The sequence below is a fragment of the Protopterus annectens genome, chromosome 2.part1 (genome assembly GCF_019279795.1).
Source record: "Protopterus annectens isolate FY-2018-M chromosome 2.part1, PAN1.0, whole genome shotgun sequence".
NCBI lineage: Eukaryota > Metazoa > Chordata > Ceratodontiformes > Protopteridae > Protopterus > Protopterus annectens.
In genome coordinates this window covers 47,387,490-47,406,385 of record NC_056729.1, presented here as the reverse complement: position 1 = coordinate 47,406,385, position 18,896 = coordinate 47,387,490, and the positions used below count along the sequence as shown (strand labels likewise).

The 18,896-nt window shown below is 42.9% G+C and overlaps 1 protein-coding gene across 1 annotated transcript in view; it reads left to right on the top strand.

Moving 5' to 3' along the window:
* The window catches only part of LOC122793960 (arf-GAP with coiled-coil, ANK repeat and PH domain-containing protein 2-like), a 930,687-nt gene that overhangs the window by 136,510 nt on the left and 775,281 nt on the right, over positions 1 to 18,896 (top strand). Inside the window, exons 3-4 of the mRNA XM_044062015.1 lie at positions 1,023 to 1,118; positions 11,152 to 11,226. Coding sequence (XP_043917950.1) covers positions 1,023 to 1,118; positions 11,152 to 11,226 — 171 coding nt within the window. The remainder of the gene's footprint in view (positions 1 to 1,022; positions 1,119 to 11,151; positions 11,227 to 18,896) is intronic.

The window sequence follows — 18,896 nt, the reverse complement described above, 5'->3', positions numbered from 1 at the left end:
AGGACATAGTACAGTTTTGTACCTACCATAAATGTAGATGTCCGAACTGGATAGCATCTGCAGTCAGGATTACCCTCCCTCCTTCCCTCTGTGGTACTCCTAGGGTGTTTACCCTCCTAATAGCTAGCTCTTGGGGAGTCTTTTATGGTGTATTTGTTTGTATATATGTACATATATGCTTATTGTTGTGTTTACCTCTATCTATTTGGAAACATTGGCATCTATCCAAATTTTAGCCTGCAAGAGGGCTACTGGCATCTGGGGCAAGAAACACTGAGGAAAATGGCGTCGGCTGATGCTTTTATACCCGAAGACCAACAGAGATGACGTCGGGTGGAGTGCGACATCAGCCGAAGCCGGACCCGGACTTTGGAATCCGGCCGACTGCAGGGCTGCCTGACGACAGGACAACCCACTTGTTATGACTGCAGATGCTATCCAGTTCGGACATCTACATTTATGGTAGGTACAAAACTGTACTTTTCTCTACCTTCACCCAGTCTTCTGATTCTCACCATCAGGGGTGAGGGACAGGCAAGAGACCTATGACCCATTCAGCCCCACCCATGGAGCACAGTCAGAGTGTTGGTTCCTCCTCTGAGGAGAGTCATCTGGTAGGTAGCAGGACAGCTTTTAGATCAAGTTGAGCAGCCTGTCCACTCCTATGGAGCAGTGTACACCACAAGTAGTGTGTCTTTGGCAAGTTTACTCCCTTGGGTGCAACATCCAGTGCTCCTGCTAGGTACTTTCCATATGGGGAACCAGAGCCAGTTCTTCTCCCCCAGGGTGGGTGAGCCAGTGAAAGCCCATCACTCCCATCCTGACACCTTTGTTGCCCATGCGACTAATCGAACATAGATAATCAACATTGCAGCTAGGACTTCATGCTTTCCAGTGTATGTTTCACCAGGATTATTTTCTACGCTCTGTCAAGCATGGATCTTGTCTGATTTTTGACATGCGACTTACAGACTACTTGTTCATTTAAACTTATTTTTACAACTGTTCTTGCTTTGTTTCAGATGATGTCATACTATCACATGCAATATGCATTCTATCATCAGGGATATGATCTGCTGAAGGACCTGGAACCCATCATGAAGAAGCTGTCTACACAGGTAGCACATCATGAATAATTTCATATTCAGTAATGTTTTTTGATAACCAGCTGAATAGACTTTCAGTGTTCTTGAGCTGTGCAAAGTATAAATAAAGCAGATTTAATCGCAAAATAAAGATATGATCATACAGCAAGGTAGTTAAATTTTCATGTATTTGTAAGGACAAATAAAAGGGAAACAGTTCATTTGAAACATGCAGGTGTAGAGTAAACTTTCTAATAGTTACTTTAAACTTGAGAGTACACTTTGGGCAGTAATGTAATCTGATGTTCAGTGAACAGCAGACTTACTGTGAAAAGGAAAATGCTTTAAAATGAAGTACAAGGTGGGAAGAATACAGAAGCCAACAGTCTGAGGAAATGTAAAGGCTAATTATTAAAGGCATGAAAGAATAATAATAGAAAAAAATTAGGATATAGTAGCTGTATGAGACAATGGAGGACTATTAAAGAAGAATGCAGTAACTGGGATTAAAAGTAAGAGAGTAGGGCCATGAAGTAAAGGTAGTAAGAAGTGGAAAGTTAAACTTCCACTGTGTGTGTGTGTGTAGACATTGCAGTAATTTGCATTTGACAGTTTTCTGCAGATTTAATTTTGACAACCTACAGCTCTGGGATATTATTTTTTTTTAAGTGTAAACTAGGCCTATGCTAGTCATGAGCACCCCAGAGCTGCTATTCACATATTTACACCTGCAGTGACTGCTTCTGACAAAGACTGCAATTTGAGTGTCTGACAGTTCTTTTGTGGCTGTTACTTCTAAAGAGGAATATTTGTAGTTAAATGGCGATTTCAACTACTCCACCATTAACTGGGAAAACTACTCGTGTACCAACTCCTTCACTCAACGCTTTCTGGAATTCATAATTTCCAATGCCCTGGATCAAGTTATCCACACCCCCACCAGGGGCAACAATATCCTAGACCTAGTCATTGCAAAATTGAGTGACCGGTGTTCCACACCTGAAATCAACTCCTCGTTGGTCAGATCCGACCATAAGTTAATCACCCTAGATATCCGCATCCTGCCCCCACCCACCATTAAGGAAACCACTGTAAAAAATTTCTCCTAAGCCAAGACAGAAGTGGTGAACTTCATGACACCCATGCAGATGGACAATACAGTAATGACTGCTGAATCCTACAGAAATACACACTATAAGCACTAACATGAGTGCATGGATCGTGCTATCCCAAACAGAACCAAGACGCTATCCTCCAAAAAATTAAATCCAATCTGGTGGTCCCCTGCCATAAACAAATTCTACAACAGAAGGAAGAAACTCTTGCAAAAGAGAGTAAAATCCCATAAGTGGAGGAGCTGCCTGGTCAGCCTCAGTAAGAAGCTGAGATCCCTTATAAGATCCTCCAAAGCTAGCTATGAAAACAAAATTGCCACTGATTTTAAGGGCAACCACAAAGCATTCTATAACTGTGTCAAGAATCTCAATGACAGCACCAAGATCTGCTCTACAGAAATACACACTATGAGCACTAACATGAGAGCATGGATCGTGCTATCCCAAACAGAACCAAGACGCTATCCTCCAAAAAAAGAAATCCAATCTGGTGTTCCCCTGCCATAAACAAATTCTGCAACAGAAGGAAGAAACTGTTGCAAAAGAGAGTAAAATCCCATAAGTAGAGGAGCTGCCTGGTCAGCCTCAGTAAGAAGCTGAGATCCCTTATAAGATCCTCCAAAGCTAGCTATGAAAACAAAATCGCCACTGATTTTAAGGGCAACCACAAAGCATTCTGTAACTGTGTCAAGAATCTCAATGACAGCACCCAGATCTGCTCTGAGGAACAGCACAACGCCATGAAAATTACAGAACAAACTGATATTGCCAACATCATGTCAGATAGGTTCATTGCTAACTGTACCCTACCCCCCCCCCCCAAAGGGCCCATATCTCTACAGGAAGAATGCAGAGTCCCTGTAATCGCATCTATGCAGGTAAAAACTGTACTCTCTAAAACCAAAAACACAGCATCCATGGGACCAGACAACATCCCAGACTGCGTTTTACACGAACTTCAGAACAAACTGGCTCCCCACCTAACCACCATGTTCAATCATAGTCTCATGTCAGGCTTTGTGCCCACTGAATGGCACACAGCAACAGTTATCCCACTTCACAAAGGGGGAGCCACCACTGATCCTGGGAACTCTCACCCTATTAGCCTGACGAGTCTGGTCTGCAAGGCCATGGAACATATCATCATAGGTTCATAGGTTCATACTAGGCTATCTGCCCTAGGGCATTTATAAGCCTAGCCAGAGTGTGTGTGGCTTTCACCACCCCTTAAGATGAGAATACTATACCCATTAGTTTGCTGTGCCTCTGTCCAGCAGTGACACAGAGATGATTCCCGGGGTAAACCTACGATCTCCCATCCACTCGTCAAGATTTCTCTTGAACAGAGCTTTTGAGATAGAGAATAGACTGTTTAGATTGCAAGTAAAGAAGTTCTAAGGGAAAAATTGAAGAGCAGACTTTACAGAGCCAGAAATAGTTTAACCTTGTTTAACCGGCGCTGCCCAATGGTGCTCTATGGGCAACTCCGCGCTAAATCATGCAAAAGCGCGCTAAAGCGGGCTTTATAGCAGGGGGTTGAAAAGAGCTAGGAATTGACCCAAAATGGCCAGTAGACTACAAGTTTCTGGCTGGAACCACTGCTCTAGGGACAAATAGGCTGCTCAGTGCTCCCCACTCCCACTGGTGAACAAAGAAGCTTCCCTTTATCCAAATAAGGATACTGAATAGCACAGGAACCAAGCCAAAGCCCAGAGATCAGCAAACTCTGAAGACTGGACTATTCTAGTTCAGTAAGGCGGGAAAACAAGATTTAATTTTTTTTTTTTTTTTTTTTTTTTGCAGAAAACAGAGGAACTCATAAACAAAGACATTGGTAACCTCCAAACTCTGGACCCCATCCAGTTCGGGTTTGTGAAAGGCAGATCATGCCTTCTGAATGTGATCGACTTCTTTGAGGCAGTCACCAAAGCCGTAGAAGAGGGTAAGGTGGTTCACACAGCCTATCTTGACCTTGCCAAAGCTTTCGACACCATCCCCCCTTCTGGAATTATAGCTAAACTCACTAAACTAGCTATAAATCCCTATGTCACAAGATGGGTTGCTAACTGGCTCACTGACAGAACCCACAATGTAAAAGTTGCAGACTCCAAATCTGACCAGTGACAAGTGGAGTACCACAGGGTTCAGTCCTGAGACCTCTCCTTTTTGGTATCTACTTCCTTGAAGTACAGGCTAACACAGAAGGCCTCTGGCTAACGAAGTTCGAAGGTGACTGCAAACTAGGAGCCATAGTAGAGTCCCCAAATGATGTGGACATTCTACAGAAGGGCCTCACTGAGACAGATGACTGGTGTGAGAGGCATGGCCTCAAGCTCAATGCCAAAAAGTGCATTGTCATCCCCTTTGGAAAAAAACATGTACCCATGAACTACCACATAAATGGCACTCTATTTAATGCCGAATGTGTGATAAGAGACCTTGGGACCTAGGTGGACAGTAGTCTCTCCTTTGATAATCACATCACCACAGTAGTCAGGAAATCCTTCTATATGGCACACTTCATCACAAAAGGGTTCTTATCCAGGAAAAAAAAAGAGGTAATTTTTCCCCTCTACTTGGCACTCATTAGATCCATTATAGAGTACAATGCCCCTTTTGGAATGTACCTCACAAGACATCTGCAGCAGCTGGAAAGGGCCACAGAAGTACCTCACAGAGGATTACTGGCCTCAAACAGATGCCCTACACTGACAGTCGCAAAAAACTCCAGCTTTACTCTGTAGCATATCGCCTACTCCGAGGAGAACTCTGCCTAACATTTAAAGCTATGTTAAACCCAGAGCTTTTGGACATGCTACACCTTAAGAAATCCCAATCCCTCTGAACTACAAGCTCTAGGGACCTAAGCCTTGTCACCACAATAAACCGGACATGCTGGAAGAATAGATTCCTGTCCCAGAAACTTCCTATACTCTGGAACAAGCTACCCATCTGTGTCGAGCAAAGTTCCTCATTTGCACTCTTCAAGAAAAATCTTGATGAGTGAATGGGAAATAGGAAATACACCCCAGGGATCATTTCTGTGGCTCGGCTCAACAGGGGCACATGAAATTAACTTTCTTGGGTGGCGTAAGCCAGACCTATGAAGAGAGCAACTGAAAGAGAACTTTTCCCTTAGTCATATCCATCCAGAGTGTAGAATATATGTGTATGTGGTACCTTCAAGAAGCATTTCTAAGGCATGAACGTCCATATAAATATCAGGCATGTGCTAGCTTCAGTGCCATTTTGAGAGTGCAGCCAGAGAGTGAACATGAATGAGAAAGTCAGTTTGTTTATAAGGTTATCTAAGTTTATTTAACTCATTTCCTGATGTGTTTGTACATAATAAAGTTGCTTGAACATAACCCACGCTGGTTCGTCTATTACATCCTGACAAGACAAGTGAGACAAAATACACAGAGGTTCATTGTTGTGTGTTCAACAACTGCTTACCCTTTACGTCTTCCTTCATAAGTAAGTAAGTAACTGGCTGATGTCCTTACAGTCACTGCTGCAGTATTCTTAACTGTATGGAATTCCCTGCTGTGGAAGCCTGATATCCAGTCATTCCTCCAAAGACTTCTGAATTTAAAAGGTATGCTAAATGTCATCTTATGCACCCTAGGGTGTAAAGTTGACATTCAGGCTTACCAAAACCAGAACTTCTTTGCTGCCAGTCTGAATGTATCTTTTACACCGTCTGTTCTGTTTACCTGCGTCCTTTTTCTGCCAGTTGAATGCATTTTCATTCTCTAGGGGCTTCCTACACCTGTGCCTCGTTGGGGATTTAGTTTTTCCTTGTTTTTTGTGTTCCTTGAGGTTAATGTCATCAAGGAAGGGCAAATATCAGTGTGGGAGACAGATTACCCATAGAGACTGCCGCAATAAGTGTATTTTTTGCTTAGGTGCTTCTTATGACCACACATCTTGCTGTAGTTATCAGGTGTTTGTTCCGAAAACCCTTCACAGTAGACTTTCCTTTTAATCTTGAGAACCAGCTTCTTAGGCTACTCTCTAAAGATACTATGGAAGGAATCACCTGCCCCGAGGGTCAGCCGTTCGGGAAGAATAAGGTGAAAAAGATACGACAGGGATCTTCCACTGTCCAGCCTCTGCCAGGTATTTCTCCTGAGGTCGTTATGAACCCCGGAGGCTCACCCAGCTGTGCTGTGACCATGTTGGGGCCACTGAGGATCTGGCTGGCAGCAGGTCTGAAGAGGCTTTGCAAGCATCCATCTCAGACGTTCAGAAGGAACCACTGTTAATTTTTTTTTCTGAGGGGCCGAGGGGAGTTCCTCGGTTTCTAGTTGGAGAATTCCTGCTATGGTTCTCGACTGTCATCCTGGAATCTGAACCTTCTCAGGATGTTCCCTTAAAAAAGAAACAAAAAATGAAACACATTTATTCTGCTTTTAGGGTGCCACAAAATGAGTGGCAGGCTTTTACTCAGCGGTTGTTTTCTGACTTAATGTCCTTAAAACTTCCTCATGGGGTTTCAGTTCCTGCTCCTTCTTGGTCCTGTACACCTCTTAAAAGGCCTAAAGACCAGGATTCTTCTGAGGATGAGTCAGATTCTGCTATTGAATCCCTAACTTATTCCTTCTCCTTTGGACTATGGTTCAGAGGAGGAAGAATCTATTAGTCCTGATGTTCCTTTTGAGGATATTTCCTTTGGGGAGACTCTCTCTAGGATGATGATTTTTTTTTAAGTGGGATTGTACTCAGGTCTCTGATATCAGTAATAGATACTATGAGTTGTTGCAGTTGGACTCTCCTAAACCTACAGCTGTTTTTCCTGTCTTGGCTGTGTTACTGAATGCTTTCTCCAGTGCCTCTTAGTCACCTGATTCTCTTCCCCCCTGCTCTCAAGAAGCTTGATAAGCTTTGCAGGGTTCCTGAGGATTGTTCTGCTGCTGACCCTTTGGTACTGTCTGTAGCTTCTGATAAGCCATCTCAGTTGCTTTCTTCGGCCAATTTATTGCCGTCTGATAAGGACAGCAGAGCTATGGATAGGCTGCACAAAAAAGTTTATACTTCTGCTACCCTAGCTTTTAGGGCTATTAATTATCTGACCCATGTGTCTAGGTATGTGTTGGCTCCTCTTTCTCAAGCCTGTCAATTTATTTCTAATTTTCTAGACTTTGAGGGTAAAACTTTTATTTTTTCCTTGCTAAGGACTTCTTCTCAAGTCGTTAGTCATTCTATTAAATGTAGTCATGATGCGGCGGATGCCTCTTCTAGGGCCGCTGTTTTTAGTTCAGTTATGAGAAGGTATTCTTGGCTTAGGCTTCAACCTCTACCTGATGATATTAAAACTAAGTTGATGGATGCTCTCCTGGAGCCTAAACTGTTCTTTGGGGAAACTGCTGCAGGCTCAGATGAGGTCACAGCAGATGTGATGAAGAGGGTGAGTGAGATGGGGAACAAATGGTTCCTGAAGGTGCTCATAGCAGTGTGGAGAGAGAAGTGTACCCAAGATGATTGGGAGAGTAAGCATAAGCCAATGTTATTATTTATTACCAGGAAAGTCCACTGACTCAGAAACCCATTTTCAGTGGAGGCCAGGGGAGAAAAGTTCCAGTTACACATCAAATTTTTTGCATAAAAATAATGTTTACAGTAGTAAAACAGTGTACAAAAAAGATATTCCAATGTGTATCCCAGTAAACAAGTTTGCTACTTACCACTACCTACATAGCATTTCTGATCACTGGACTTTACTTTGTTCTTTATTATTGTTTTGCTGTCTGATTGATTGTTGTCTGTTGTTCAGGTAGTTGGCGAACCAGATAAGGGTATGTTCGGAGATCCTAATATTGCTAGCTGTTGTAGTAGTTTAGTATGTGATACTGTGTCGAAAGTTTTGGATAGGTGTAATAAGACTACTATTGTAGAGTCCAGAACTTTGTTCACGGTATCTGTGAAAGAAAGTAAGGTTGTAGTAGTACTGTGTGGAAGACTAAAGCCATGTTGGGTAGGGGCAAGGAGATTATTGCCAGAGAGGTGTTGTAGTAGTCGAGTGTATACAAACTTTTTCAATATTTTAGATAATGGGAGAGTATGGAAATAGGCTGATAGTTAAATCATTAGTATTTTCACCTTTATGCAATGAGGTATAATAGATTTCTTCCATATTTGAAAGATTGTGGATTCTGAGATGGATCATTTAATTAGAATACTGATGAGGTAGGCTATTGCATCGGCACCAAGTTTCAAGTATTCGGAGGGGAGATTATCGGCGGATAGGGAGCATGGTCTTAGTTTCGTTAATTTAAATACTGGAGGTGTGGGCACTGGTTTTAGGGAGAATATTAGAGTTGCTGGGGTATTGTTGGTGTTTTCTTTGTGTAGTGAGTGATGTAAGCTAGGGTTCTCATGAACTTGAAGTGCTTATCTTATTGTTCGGGGGGTTGTTTGTTACTGGTGGGGGTTCTTTGACAAGTTTAAGAATGCTGCCACTAAAGTGAGAGTTAAAATGTTGGCTGTTTGTTGTGGGTCTTTATCAGGAGATGGTGATGAATTTTGTGTGGTCCCAGGAATAAGGAGAGAAGAGACTATTTTCCAGACTTTTTTGGGGTTATTTCTTTAATTAGATAATTGTTGTGAAGAATATATTTTTTGTCATATATGATTAATTTCCTGGCTTTGCTTCGAAGTTGTTTGAAGTTAATTTCATTTGCTTGTTTTTTGTTTTTATGCCATTCTTTCCAGGCTCGGTCTCCGTAAAGAATTTGTTTTATTGGTTTTGTAAGCCAAGGAGCTTGATTCATTTTTGTTCTTTTATACTAAATGGGGGATAAGGTATTTAGGGTGTCACGGAAGACATTATTAAAGTAGTTTACAACATCTTCTAATGGTAATGTTTTTAGTGAGGTCCAATTCTGGGCTTTTAGGGAGCTACTGAAAGTTATTTTATTATTTATTTATTTACGTTTGTTTACTGGGAAAGTCTAACTGGGCTAGTAGCCCATTTTCAGCAGAGACCCGAGGAGAAAAACTCCAGAAATTATATATTCCAACTCCGTGGTCACACTACAGTGAGAAAAGGGCAAATATCCCATTATTCACTATATCGCAATCTCAGAAAAGCACTTTGCAGTCTGGTACATTCAATATTATGAGCGTTCGCAATTTGTGCGATTCGCTCATATGATATAGACCCATCCGGTGTAGTGTATGACAGATGAATGCCAAAGAAGTTGAAAAGTAAGGTGTACAAAACAGTGGTGCAATCATTACTTCTGTATGTTATGGAAACCTGGGCAGTAAAGGCAGAGGAGTTGTGTAAGTTAGAAGTGATGGAGAGGAAGTGCCTAAGTTGAGTGGTAGTGTGCACACTGTGGGACAGGCAAAGAAATGAAGACATAAGAACAGAAGCCGGAGTAACTCCATTTGCAGAAAAGGTCAAAGAGAACAGATTGTGGTGGTTCTGGCACATGTGCAGAAAAGCAGAAGACAAACTAATGAAGAATATTTGTGACAGACAGGGAGAAGGCAAGACGAATCAAGGGTGTCCAGCAAAGAGGTGGTGGATTGTGTATGAGAAGACCTGCAACAGTGAGGCATGAGTGTCAAAGAAGGCATGAGAGTGACACTGAATAGAGAGAGAAAGATGATGACTTTTGATATGAGACCCTAACCCCTTGTACAAAATGGGGAAAAGGGGGGTTGGTAATTCAGCATGTCATCCTTCGGCATTTTGACTGCCGTCATTTTAATAGTGAGCCATTAGAGTCAATATTTAAAGAATGTAGTTTAGGTAAGGTAGGCATCGTGGCTGACAATAAGGTATAGGTAAGCTTGTTTTTCTGGCAAATATATAAGTTGCTTTGCTTGTAGATACTAAAACATGCAGGAGTTAAAGATCATTGTCTTGCCTAGTTAAACAATGTATGAGTTTGCAAGGAAACTCGCACCGTATAAGTTCACCTGCAGGCGCAGAGCTACCCTTAGTAAGGGGTCTAAATGGATAGTATAGCAATAACCCATGCCTGGGTGTGTGTAATGCTGGATTTACCCATGGTTGGCGTGGTTTGGTCACGAGGGCGAAGCCCGAGTGGCCAAACAAAGCCAACTGTGGGTAAATCCAGCATTACCCACACCCAGAAGTTGGGTTATTTCTTTTATACAATGACATTATTTAAGAAATAAATAATTACTTTTCTTAAAAAATGGCATTGTATAATGCCTCCTTGCTGCCCATCCGCAGCTGTCTGGTATTCTGTGGCAGTTCTGATGTACTGCGCATGCGTATGCCTACGCAGTACATCAGAGCTGTGGGCAAAAGCAACGGAGAAAGCAAGATCTCCGTTGCTTTTTACTGTTTCGCTATGTTAAATGGGTTTAACATAGCGAGACAGCTTTAAAATAAGCAACGGAGATCTCCATTGCTTATTTTAAAGCTGTCTCGCTATGTTAAACCCATTTAACATAGCGAGACAGGTTTAAAAAAAATAGCAACGGAGAAAGCAAGATCTCCATTGCTTTTTACACACTGTCTTGCTATGTTAAAGGAGTTTAACATAGTGAGACAGCTTTAAAAAAGCAACGGAGATCTCCGTTGCTTTTTTTAAACCTGTCTCGCTATGTTAAACTCCTTTAACATAGCGAGACAGTGTTTTAAAAAAGACTTATACTAATGGAAAAAGTCCGGGCGACCGGACCTTTTTCCATTAGTATAAGTCGATGTACAACGTGAACGCTGACCAATCAGCGTGCACGTTTTGGAATATTAATGGGGGGGTCATGGTGTAATAGGCATTTAACCCAAGTTGGGAAAGGATTGCTTTCACTGAACTGGAGCTAATCCGTGCTTGTGGTGGAAGTAAATGTTTAGATTCACAGTTGGAAAATGAAAACATGCCTATTAGAGGAAACACTACATTCTTCTACTTGTTTTATAGCATGGTGTTGTTTTAGTGTAATAATGATTTCTGTTTTTTTCCCAGTTAGATCAAATGACTCTAGATTCAGTATCAAAAAGAAAAGAAATGGAACAACAGTGTTTACTACTGCAGCAAAAGGTATGTCCTTTGTTCAGAACTTTATGTACTAACATATAAAAACTTGTTAATAACCAGAAGGCAGGGTGGCCAAATATGTAGCATTATTTTTAACACAATCTTTTAAAGTGTCTGTCTGCATTTTCCATGCATCCTTGTTTAACACTGAATTTCATTTCCAGTTGTAATGCTGAGGTTGAAGTGCAAGTAGTTTTGAAAAACAATACAAATTATGGCATTTTTTAATATTTTAATCTACTTGCTCATTCTTAATATATGACAAATGCAAAGTGATGTTAATGGTTGGTACTGAGATTGATTTAAGTAATCAACAAGACATTCTGGGTAAGAAAACTTCTTTTGTACAGCATTTACATTATGGGTCATATTTCGTCAGTCTGTCCAATCCAGTTATTGGGATATGAGCTGCTTGTTGGGTCGAGTCCAGCTGTACTGCTAGTGTTCCTGCCTTGAGCTCTAAGAAAAATTTCCCATGATACCTCTGTGCTCACTCTGCCCTCAGATCTCATTTGCCACCTAAGCAATCAGCTGTATCAATGTCGTAGTGCAGATGTTCTTCGTGTTTCACTGTTGCAGTCATTACATTGGGGTTATCTGCTTGCAGGTAGCCCTCAGTCGGCCTGATTATCAACGTCTTGGGCCTGCGTCGGTTGCAGTTGCTGTCTCATCTTCCATTACATCAGGTAGTCAGGAGTGTAAAGCATGCAGCTGACGCCATTACATCAGTCTTTCTTGCCGTGTGGTGCCCGAAGCAGAAACAGTTCGCAAGTGCCAGTCGACCGACTCCTGAAATTTTCGTTTTCGAGTTTCAGATCCGAAGTCTTCGAAAAAGCTAAGTACCCCATTGGGGATCTTTTTTCTTGCTTTAAACTGATGTCAGTAAAAGTTAACAATTGTATTTCTTGTGGAAAGCAAATATCTCATAAAGATTTTCATTCGTACTGCATTCCTTGCTTAGGCCCAGACCACGACATCCCTCGCTGTCGGTTTTGTGCCTTATTCAACCCTCAAACTATTTGTCGGTTCATTTTCGCATCTAACTATGTTAGTACTCTGTTCAATTATCCAGAAATGGCTTCGGTAAGCCACCCTACTACCGACATTCCGAAAAAATGTAAAGATAAAGACAGAAACAGACCGCATAGGTCCAAAGCTGCTGTCAACGCTTCCGTTAAGCTAGTCGCCAGTTCGCCAGTACTCAGTGAGGCGCTTTCGCAGCCCCTGATACCCGCTACTTCAGATTTGCAGGCCTCTACTGAGACCCATTCGGAGTCCGGTATGCCGCAAGATGCTTCTTCGACTATGGAACATGCAGATGTCTCTACCTTGGATGGGTCCAGAGCCGCTGTGCAGGCAGCAGCTACTGAGGATGTATTCAGGCCTACTGACTTGCATATCAAACCAACGCCATCTTCTTCTTCAAGGCCTAAAACTCTATCCACACCTAGAAAACCGATGCTCAGACTGCATGGTCAGGCCCCTATGCCTAAAAAACAAATGATTAGAATGGCTGAAGAACTTATTACTCTAATCAGGGGAAGCCACCCTTCTTCCTCTAAGAGACCTAGAACTGATTTTCCTTCTGATTCTTCGGATCAGGATTCTGACATTTCTGTTTCTTCTGGTGACCAGGATTTGCCCTTATCTACTTATGAGGATTCTGATGCAGAGGACTCAATTCCCTCTGCTTCCCCTCCAGAAGATTTCTCATTTGGTGAAACTTTGCATACTCTTAGGGAGCATTTCTGCTGGGAAAGCCAGGATTACTCTGACTCCAAAAAGAGGCTTAGGGAATTCTTACTCCTACCTCAACACAGGCCTTTAACTATCCCTCCTGTACTGGACATTGTAGATGCCTTCATGGAATCTAGCCTGGCCCCAGACACTATACCTCCGGCTCCCAGGAAATGACAGGTATTACAGAGTACCTGACTCTCACATGTTCCTCTTTAAGAATCCTACTGCGGATCCAGAAACCATTTCACAGGGACCCAAAGGCATTAAGGCTACTACTGCCAAAAACCCTGCCCCCTCTGATAGAGATTCCAGGACCCTGGACAGATGGGGTAAGAAGGTATACACTTCTGCTACTTTGGCCATTAGGGCCTTAAACTGCCAGTTTCATATGTTAAAGTAGCAGCAGCATATTATTGGATTACTTAAACAGAAAATTAGGTTGATTCCCGACTGTGCTGAAAATAAAGAATTACAAGATTTAATGCATTCTGCTGAACAAGTTGGTAAACATACTTTGCAGTGTGGTTTTGATTACTTAGAGGCATCTTGTAGGGCTGCTGTCAGTGGGTCTGTACTTAGAAGGCATGCTTGGCTTAAGGAGCAAACTTTACCAGATCATGTTAGAGCTAAATTACTGGATGCTCCCTTAAACCAAGACCGCCTGTTTGGCAACAAAGCAGAAGAAGTACTTAAAAAGATGGAGGAAAAAGCTAAATCTGTGTAAACTGTTAAAGATTTCCTGCAAGCACAGCATCCCAGATTTAGTAGGCATTGGCCTTCTAAGAATTGGATGTTCTTCATCTCACATTGCTGCAGTCCTTACATATGGGGGTAGTCCACTGTCCTCGGTCGGCCCGAATACCAAAGTATTAGGCTGATGTCGGTCAAGGCGCTTAAAACTGACATCAAGACGTCAGGGTACAAAAGCGCATGACCGACGTCATTTCCTCAGTCTTTTTTGCCGCATGGTCCGATGCAGAAGCAGCGTTGCAAGTGCCGTTCGGCGTTCTGAAATTTTTCGAATTCGGAGTTTCAGACCGAATCCAAGTTGGCTAAGTACCCCGTTGGGGATTATTTTGTTTTTTTCTTGCCTCAGTATTTTACCGGATGTCAGAAAAAGTGAATAACTGTATTTCTTGTGGGAAACAGATACCGCATAGGGATTATCATTCTTTGTGTATTCCTTGTTTGGGGCCTGAGCACGATGTTGTTGGGTGTCGCTTTTGTGCTAGGTTCAATAAACGCACTATTAAGCGAAGGTTAGATTGTGCTAGGCTGGTCTTTGGGAAGCGGTGCAATTATAATATGCCGTCGGATTCTCCGGCGCCCGCTTCTGCAAAGAAGCACAAAGACAAAGCAGTTAAACCCAGGCAAGATGAGTCGTCCGTTCCGGACGCCGGTTCTTTAGAGGCTTCAGTGGAACCGGTGGTTCCGACGGAGACTTCTCTGGAGTCTCAGGGGGAGACTTTGATTTTGCAGGAGGTAGTCTCTCAGGAGGCAGGTCAGGCCGAAGGGGCTTCTCAAGTTACTGTACTCCCCTCCCTTCCTAGGGTGGTTAGGCCTTCTCCTTCGGTTTCCAAGGCTTCTCCCAGAGGCAGGCCATTTTTAGCTCCTGTTGGGGTCTCTCCTAGTTCAGCAGGGTCTGTGCCTAAGAAGCACATGCTTAAAATGGCAGAAGATTTGATTACTCTGATTAGAGGTTCTATGCCCCCTCCTGATAAGAGGCCTAGGGTGGAGCCAGAGTTGGGGAGTTTTGAACAGGCTTCGGATGTTTCAGAGTCTTCGGCTGAAGACTTGCAGGAGTACTCTCCTTATTCTGATTCTGATGCAGAAGATTCCACTCCTTCTGCTTCTCCTCCAGAGGATTTTTCTTTTTCAGAGACACTTCATTCTATGAGGGAACATTTTAAGTGGGAAGGTCAGGACTTCTCTGATTCTAGGAAAAGGCTTAGGGAGTTTTTGCTGTTACCCCAGCATAGGCCTTTGGCTATACCCCCTGTTCTGGATGTTGTGGAAGATGTGTTTGCAGAGGCTTCACTTAATCCTGATTCTCTGCCGCCTGCTCCTGTTAAGCCGGATAGGTATTACAGGGTGCCTGAGGCTCACAAATATCTTTATAAGAGTCCTAGGGCGGACCCAGAAACTATTAGTCAAGGGCCTAAGGGTGTCAAGGCCTCTATTGTAAAAAATCCGGTTCCTTTAGATAAAGAAGCCAGAGCTTTGGATAGATGGGGAAAAAAGGTCTATACATCTTCTACCTTAGCTATGAGGGCTTTGAATTGCCAGTTTCATATGTTGAAATATCAAAACTTTCTTCTTTCTCAGTTGAAGTCTAAGGTGGATGCTTTGGCGGAAGGCATTGAGTGTAAAGAATTGCAAGATTTGGTGCATGTCTCTGAACAGGTGGGTAAGCATTCTTTACAGTGTGGTTTTGATGCTGTGCAGGCCTCGTCTAGGGTGGCTGCCACTGGCTCAGTTCTTCGCAGGCATGCCTGGTTGAAGGATCAGAATTTATCTGACCATGTTAAGACAAGGATTTTGGATGCTCCTTTGCAGTCTGATGTGTTGTTTGGTTCACCTGTGGAGTCAGTCTTGAAGAAAATGGAAGACAAGGCTAAGTCTATGCAGACTGTTAAAGATTTTTTGCAAGTTCAGCCTCCAGTTTAGTAGGAATTGGCCTGCTAAGGGGTGGACGTATCCTTCTTATGATTCTCAGTCTAGGGGTAGATCTAGACGTGATAGGGGCAGAGCTCAGAGTTCTTTCAGGCCTAGAACAGGGAGTTCCCTGCACAATCTTCGGTGAGGGCAGGGGCCAGTCCTTTCGTAAACAGGCCCAATGACCTACTTTTTCAGCTGCCAGATCCTTCTTGCCTGGCAGCACCTTTGGGAGGAAGGTTAGCACTCTTCAAGGAAAATTGGATGTTGGTTACCCAAGACAAATGGGTATTGGATATCATACACCAGGGTTACAAGTTTTATTTCCATACCTTGCCTCCTTTCAAAGGCATGCCGGACGTTCCTCCTCAGCAAAGACTAGAGGCTCAAACAAATTTCTCTACTACTTCAAATAGGGGCCATACAACCGGTTCCTCTGCCAGAAGTGGGCCTAGGATTTTATTCTCGCCTGTTTCTAGTACCAAAGAAAGGAAACACGTGGAGACCAATTTTGGATTTATCCATCCTCAACACATATCTGGACATTCCCAAGTTCAAAATGTTAACGTTACAACAGCTTTTACCTCTGCTGGGCAAAGATCACTGGATGGTGACCCTGGATCTCAAGGAGGCTTACCTTCATGTTCCTATCAGGCCCAGTTGCAGGAAGTATCTGCGTTTTCGGGCTGGGACTTCACATTATCAGTTCTCTGCATTGCCCTTTGGCTTATCTACTGCCCAGAGTGTTCATGAAGGTTCTGGCTCCAGTGGTAGCTTTTTCAGGCTAAGAGGAATACAGATTTATCCTTATTTGGACGATTGCCTGATACTGGCCCAAGGAAAGGACGAACTTCTTCATCATTTACAGTATGTGATGGCAGTGTTAAGATGCCTGGGGTATTCTGTGAACGAAATAAAGTCCAGTCTAGTACCCTCTCAGGACATGTGCTTTCTGGGTGTGAGACTGAATACAGCATCCCAGATGGCCTTTTGACCCCGGACAAACAAAAGAATCTTTCTCTTTACTTCCATCAGTTGTCTCATCAGTCCAGGCTGACTGCAAGGACAGTCCTTCAAGCCTTGGGGTTCATGGCATCTTGTATTCTGGTACTTCCCAATGCCAAACTGCATATGAGGAAGCTACAATGGTATCTCAAGAATGTATGGACACAGCACTGCCAAGATTTGGACACTGTCATTCAAATAATACCTTGCATTCAAAAGGAATTTTTGTGGTGGGCTCAGGAATGTCACCTAAACAAGGGACTCTCTGTGACCCGGCCAGAGGCGAGTCAGATTTTAACGACAGATGCCTCAGACAAAGCTTGGGGAGCTCATCTAAATGGAAAATGGATACAAGACACGTGGCCTGCCAGACTTCAACATCTACATATCAACTTGAAGGAGATGTTAGCAGTCCAATTTGCATTGATAGCTTTCAAGGATTTACTTCTTCCAGGGCAGGTGTTGATTCAAACAGACAACACAACTGTCATGTGGTACATCAACAAGCAAGGGGGAACGCATTCTTATCCTCTATGCAGACAAGCAATGATTTTGTGGGAGACTGCTCTCAGTTTACAGCTAAATCTTCAGGCAAGGTTTCTGCCAGGAGCACAGAACTCCTTAGCAGATGTGTTGAGCAGACAAATTATGGATCCCCACGAGTGGAAATTGGATCCTCATGTATTTCAGAGATTGACAGTGTTATGGGGAACTCCAGACCTAGATCTGTTCGCTTCTCCACTGAATTACCAGCTGCCAAAGTTTTGCACAAAAAGGTTTCATCCCTCGGCTTGGAAAGTGGATGCTCTCTCATTCAATTGGATCAATCTTCACGTGTATGCCTTTCCACCTCTGCCTCTCCTCCCAAAGGTAATGCTGAAGGTCAGACAGGACAAGCCAAACATGATTTTAATAGCTCCAGATTGGCCTCGACAGCACTGGTACCCATTACTGAGAAGTCTGGTACAGGAGCCTCCATGGCCTTTTGCCTTCGATTCCTCACCTGCTGTCTCAGGAGAACAGTCATTTACTCAATGTCAAACTTCATTCTCTACATCTGACAGCCTGGCATATTCTGTTTTAAACCCTGGAGGGTCTCAGCTTCCACAACAAGTTTTGAATGTTATTTTGGAGGCCAGAAGGCCTAGTACAAGGAAAGTTTACGCAGATAAATGGAGGAGATTTTTATTTTGGAGTACTGCAAAGGATTTTGATGTTTCCAAACCTAATTTAAGTGTTGCTTCAATACCTTACTGAGTTATTGGACAAGGGTTTGTCCTTCTCCTCTATAAAGGTTCATGCTGCAGCAATTTCTGCTCACTATGACTGTGACCCACCATTATTTTCTCAGCCTTTGTTTAAGCAGTTCCTTAGAGGGGCAAAAATATAAGACCCCACGTAGAGCTCCTACTCCTGCTTGGGATCTCAATTTTGTGTTGGAGAAACTCACTCTACAACCTTTTGAGCCTGCAGCATCGGCAGAGTTGAAATATTTATCTTGGAAGACTGCTTTTTTGTTGGCCATTACCTCTGCGAGAAGGGTTTCTGAATTACAGGCCCTTATGGCAGTTGAGCCTTTCTTAATTTTCCACAAGGACAGGGTGTCTTTGCACTAACCCTTCTTTTATGCCTAAAGTGGTTTCTAGTGTGGCTTTAAACCAAACTATTCATTTGCCTACTTTTTATGCAAACCCCAAAATAAAGGGAAAGGATTTTGCACACTTTGGATATACACAGACAGTTGCGATATTATTTGAACAGAACTAAAGGGTTCAGGCAGTCTCAGCAGTTGTTTGTTTCTTTTGCTTTGGGTTCTCAGGGCAAACCTGTGTCAAAACAAACTATTTCTAAGTGGATTGGGTTTTGTATTGCCTTCTGTTATTCCCATCATGGTAAGGAGATTCCAGCTGGGATTAGGCCTCATTCCACTAGGGCTACTGCCACTTCTACAGCCTTTTAAGGGGTGGCTACTAAAGATATTTTGGAAGCAGCTACTTGGAGTTCAGTGCATACTTTCTCTAAGCATTACCACCTTCCACTTTACTCTAAATCTAGGGCTGGATTTGCAACTGCAATTTTGCAAGGCATGTTGGCAGCTCCTAATTCCTTATAGTTTTGCCATCCTCCCTTACCTCTGCTTTGGGATTCTACCCATATGTAAGGACTGCAGCAATGTGAGATGAAGAACATAGTACAGTTTTGTACCTACCATAAATGTAGATGTTCGAAGATCCACATTGCTGCAGTCCAATTTACCCTCCCGCCTTCCCCTC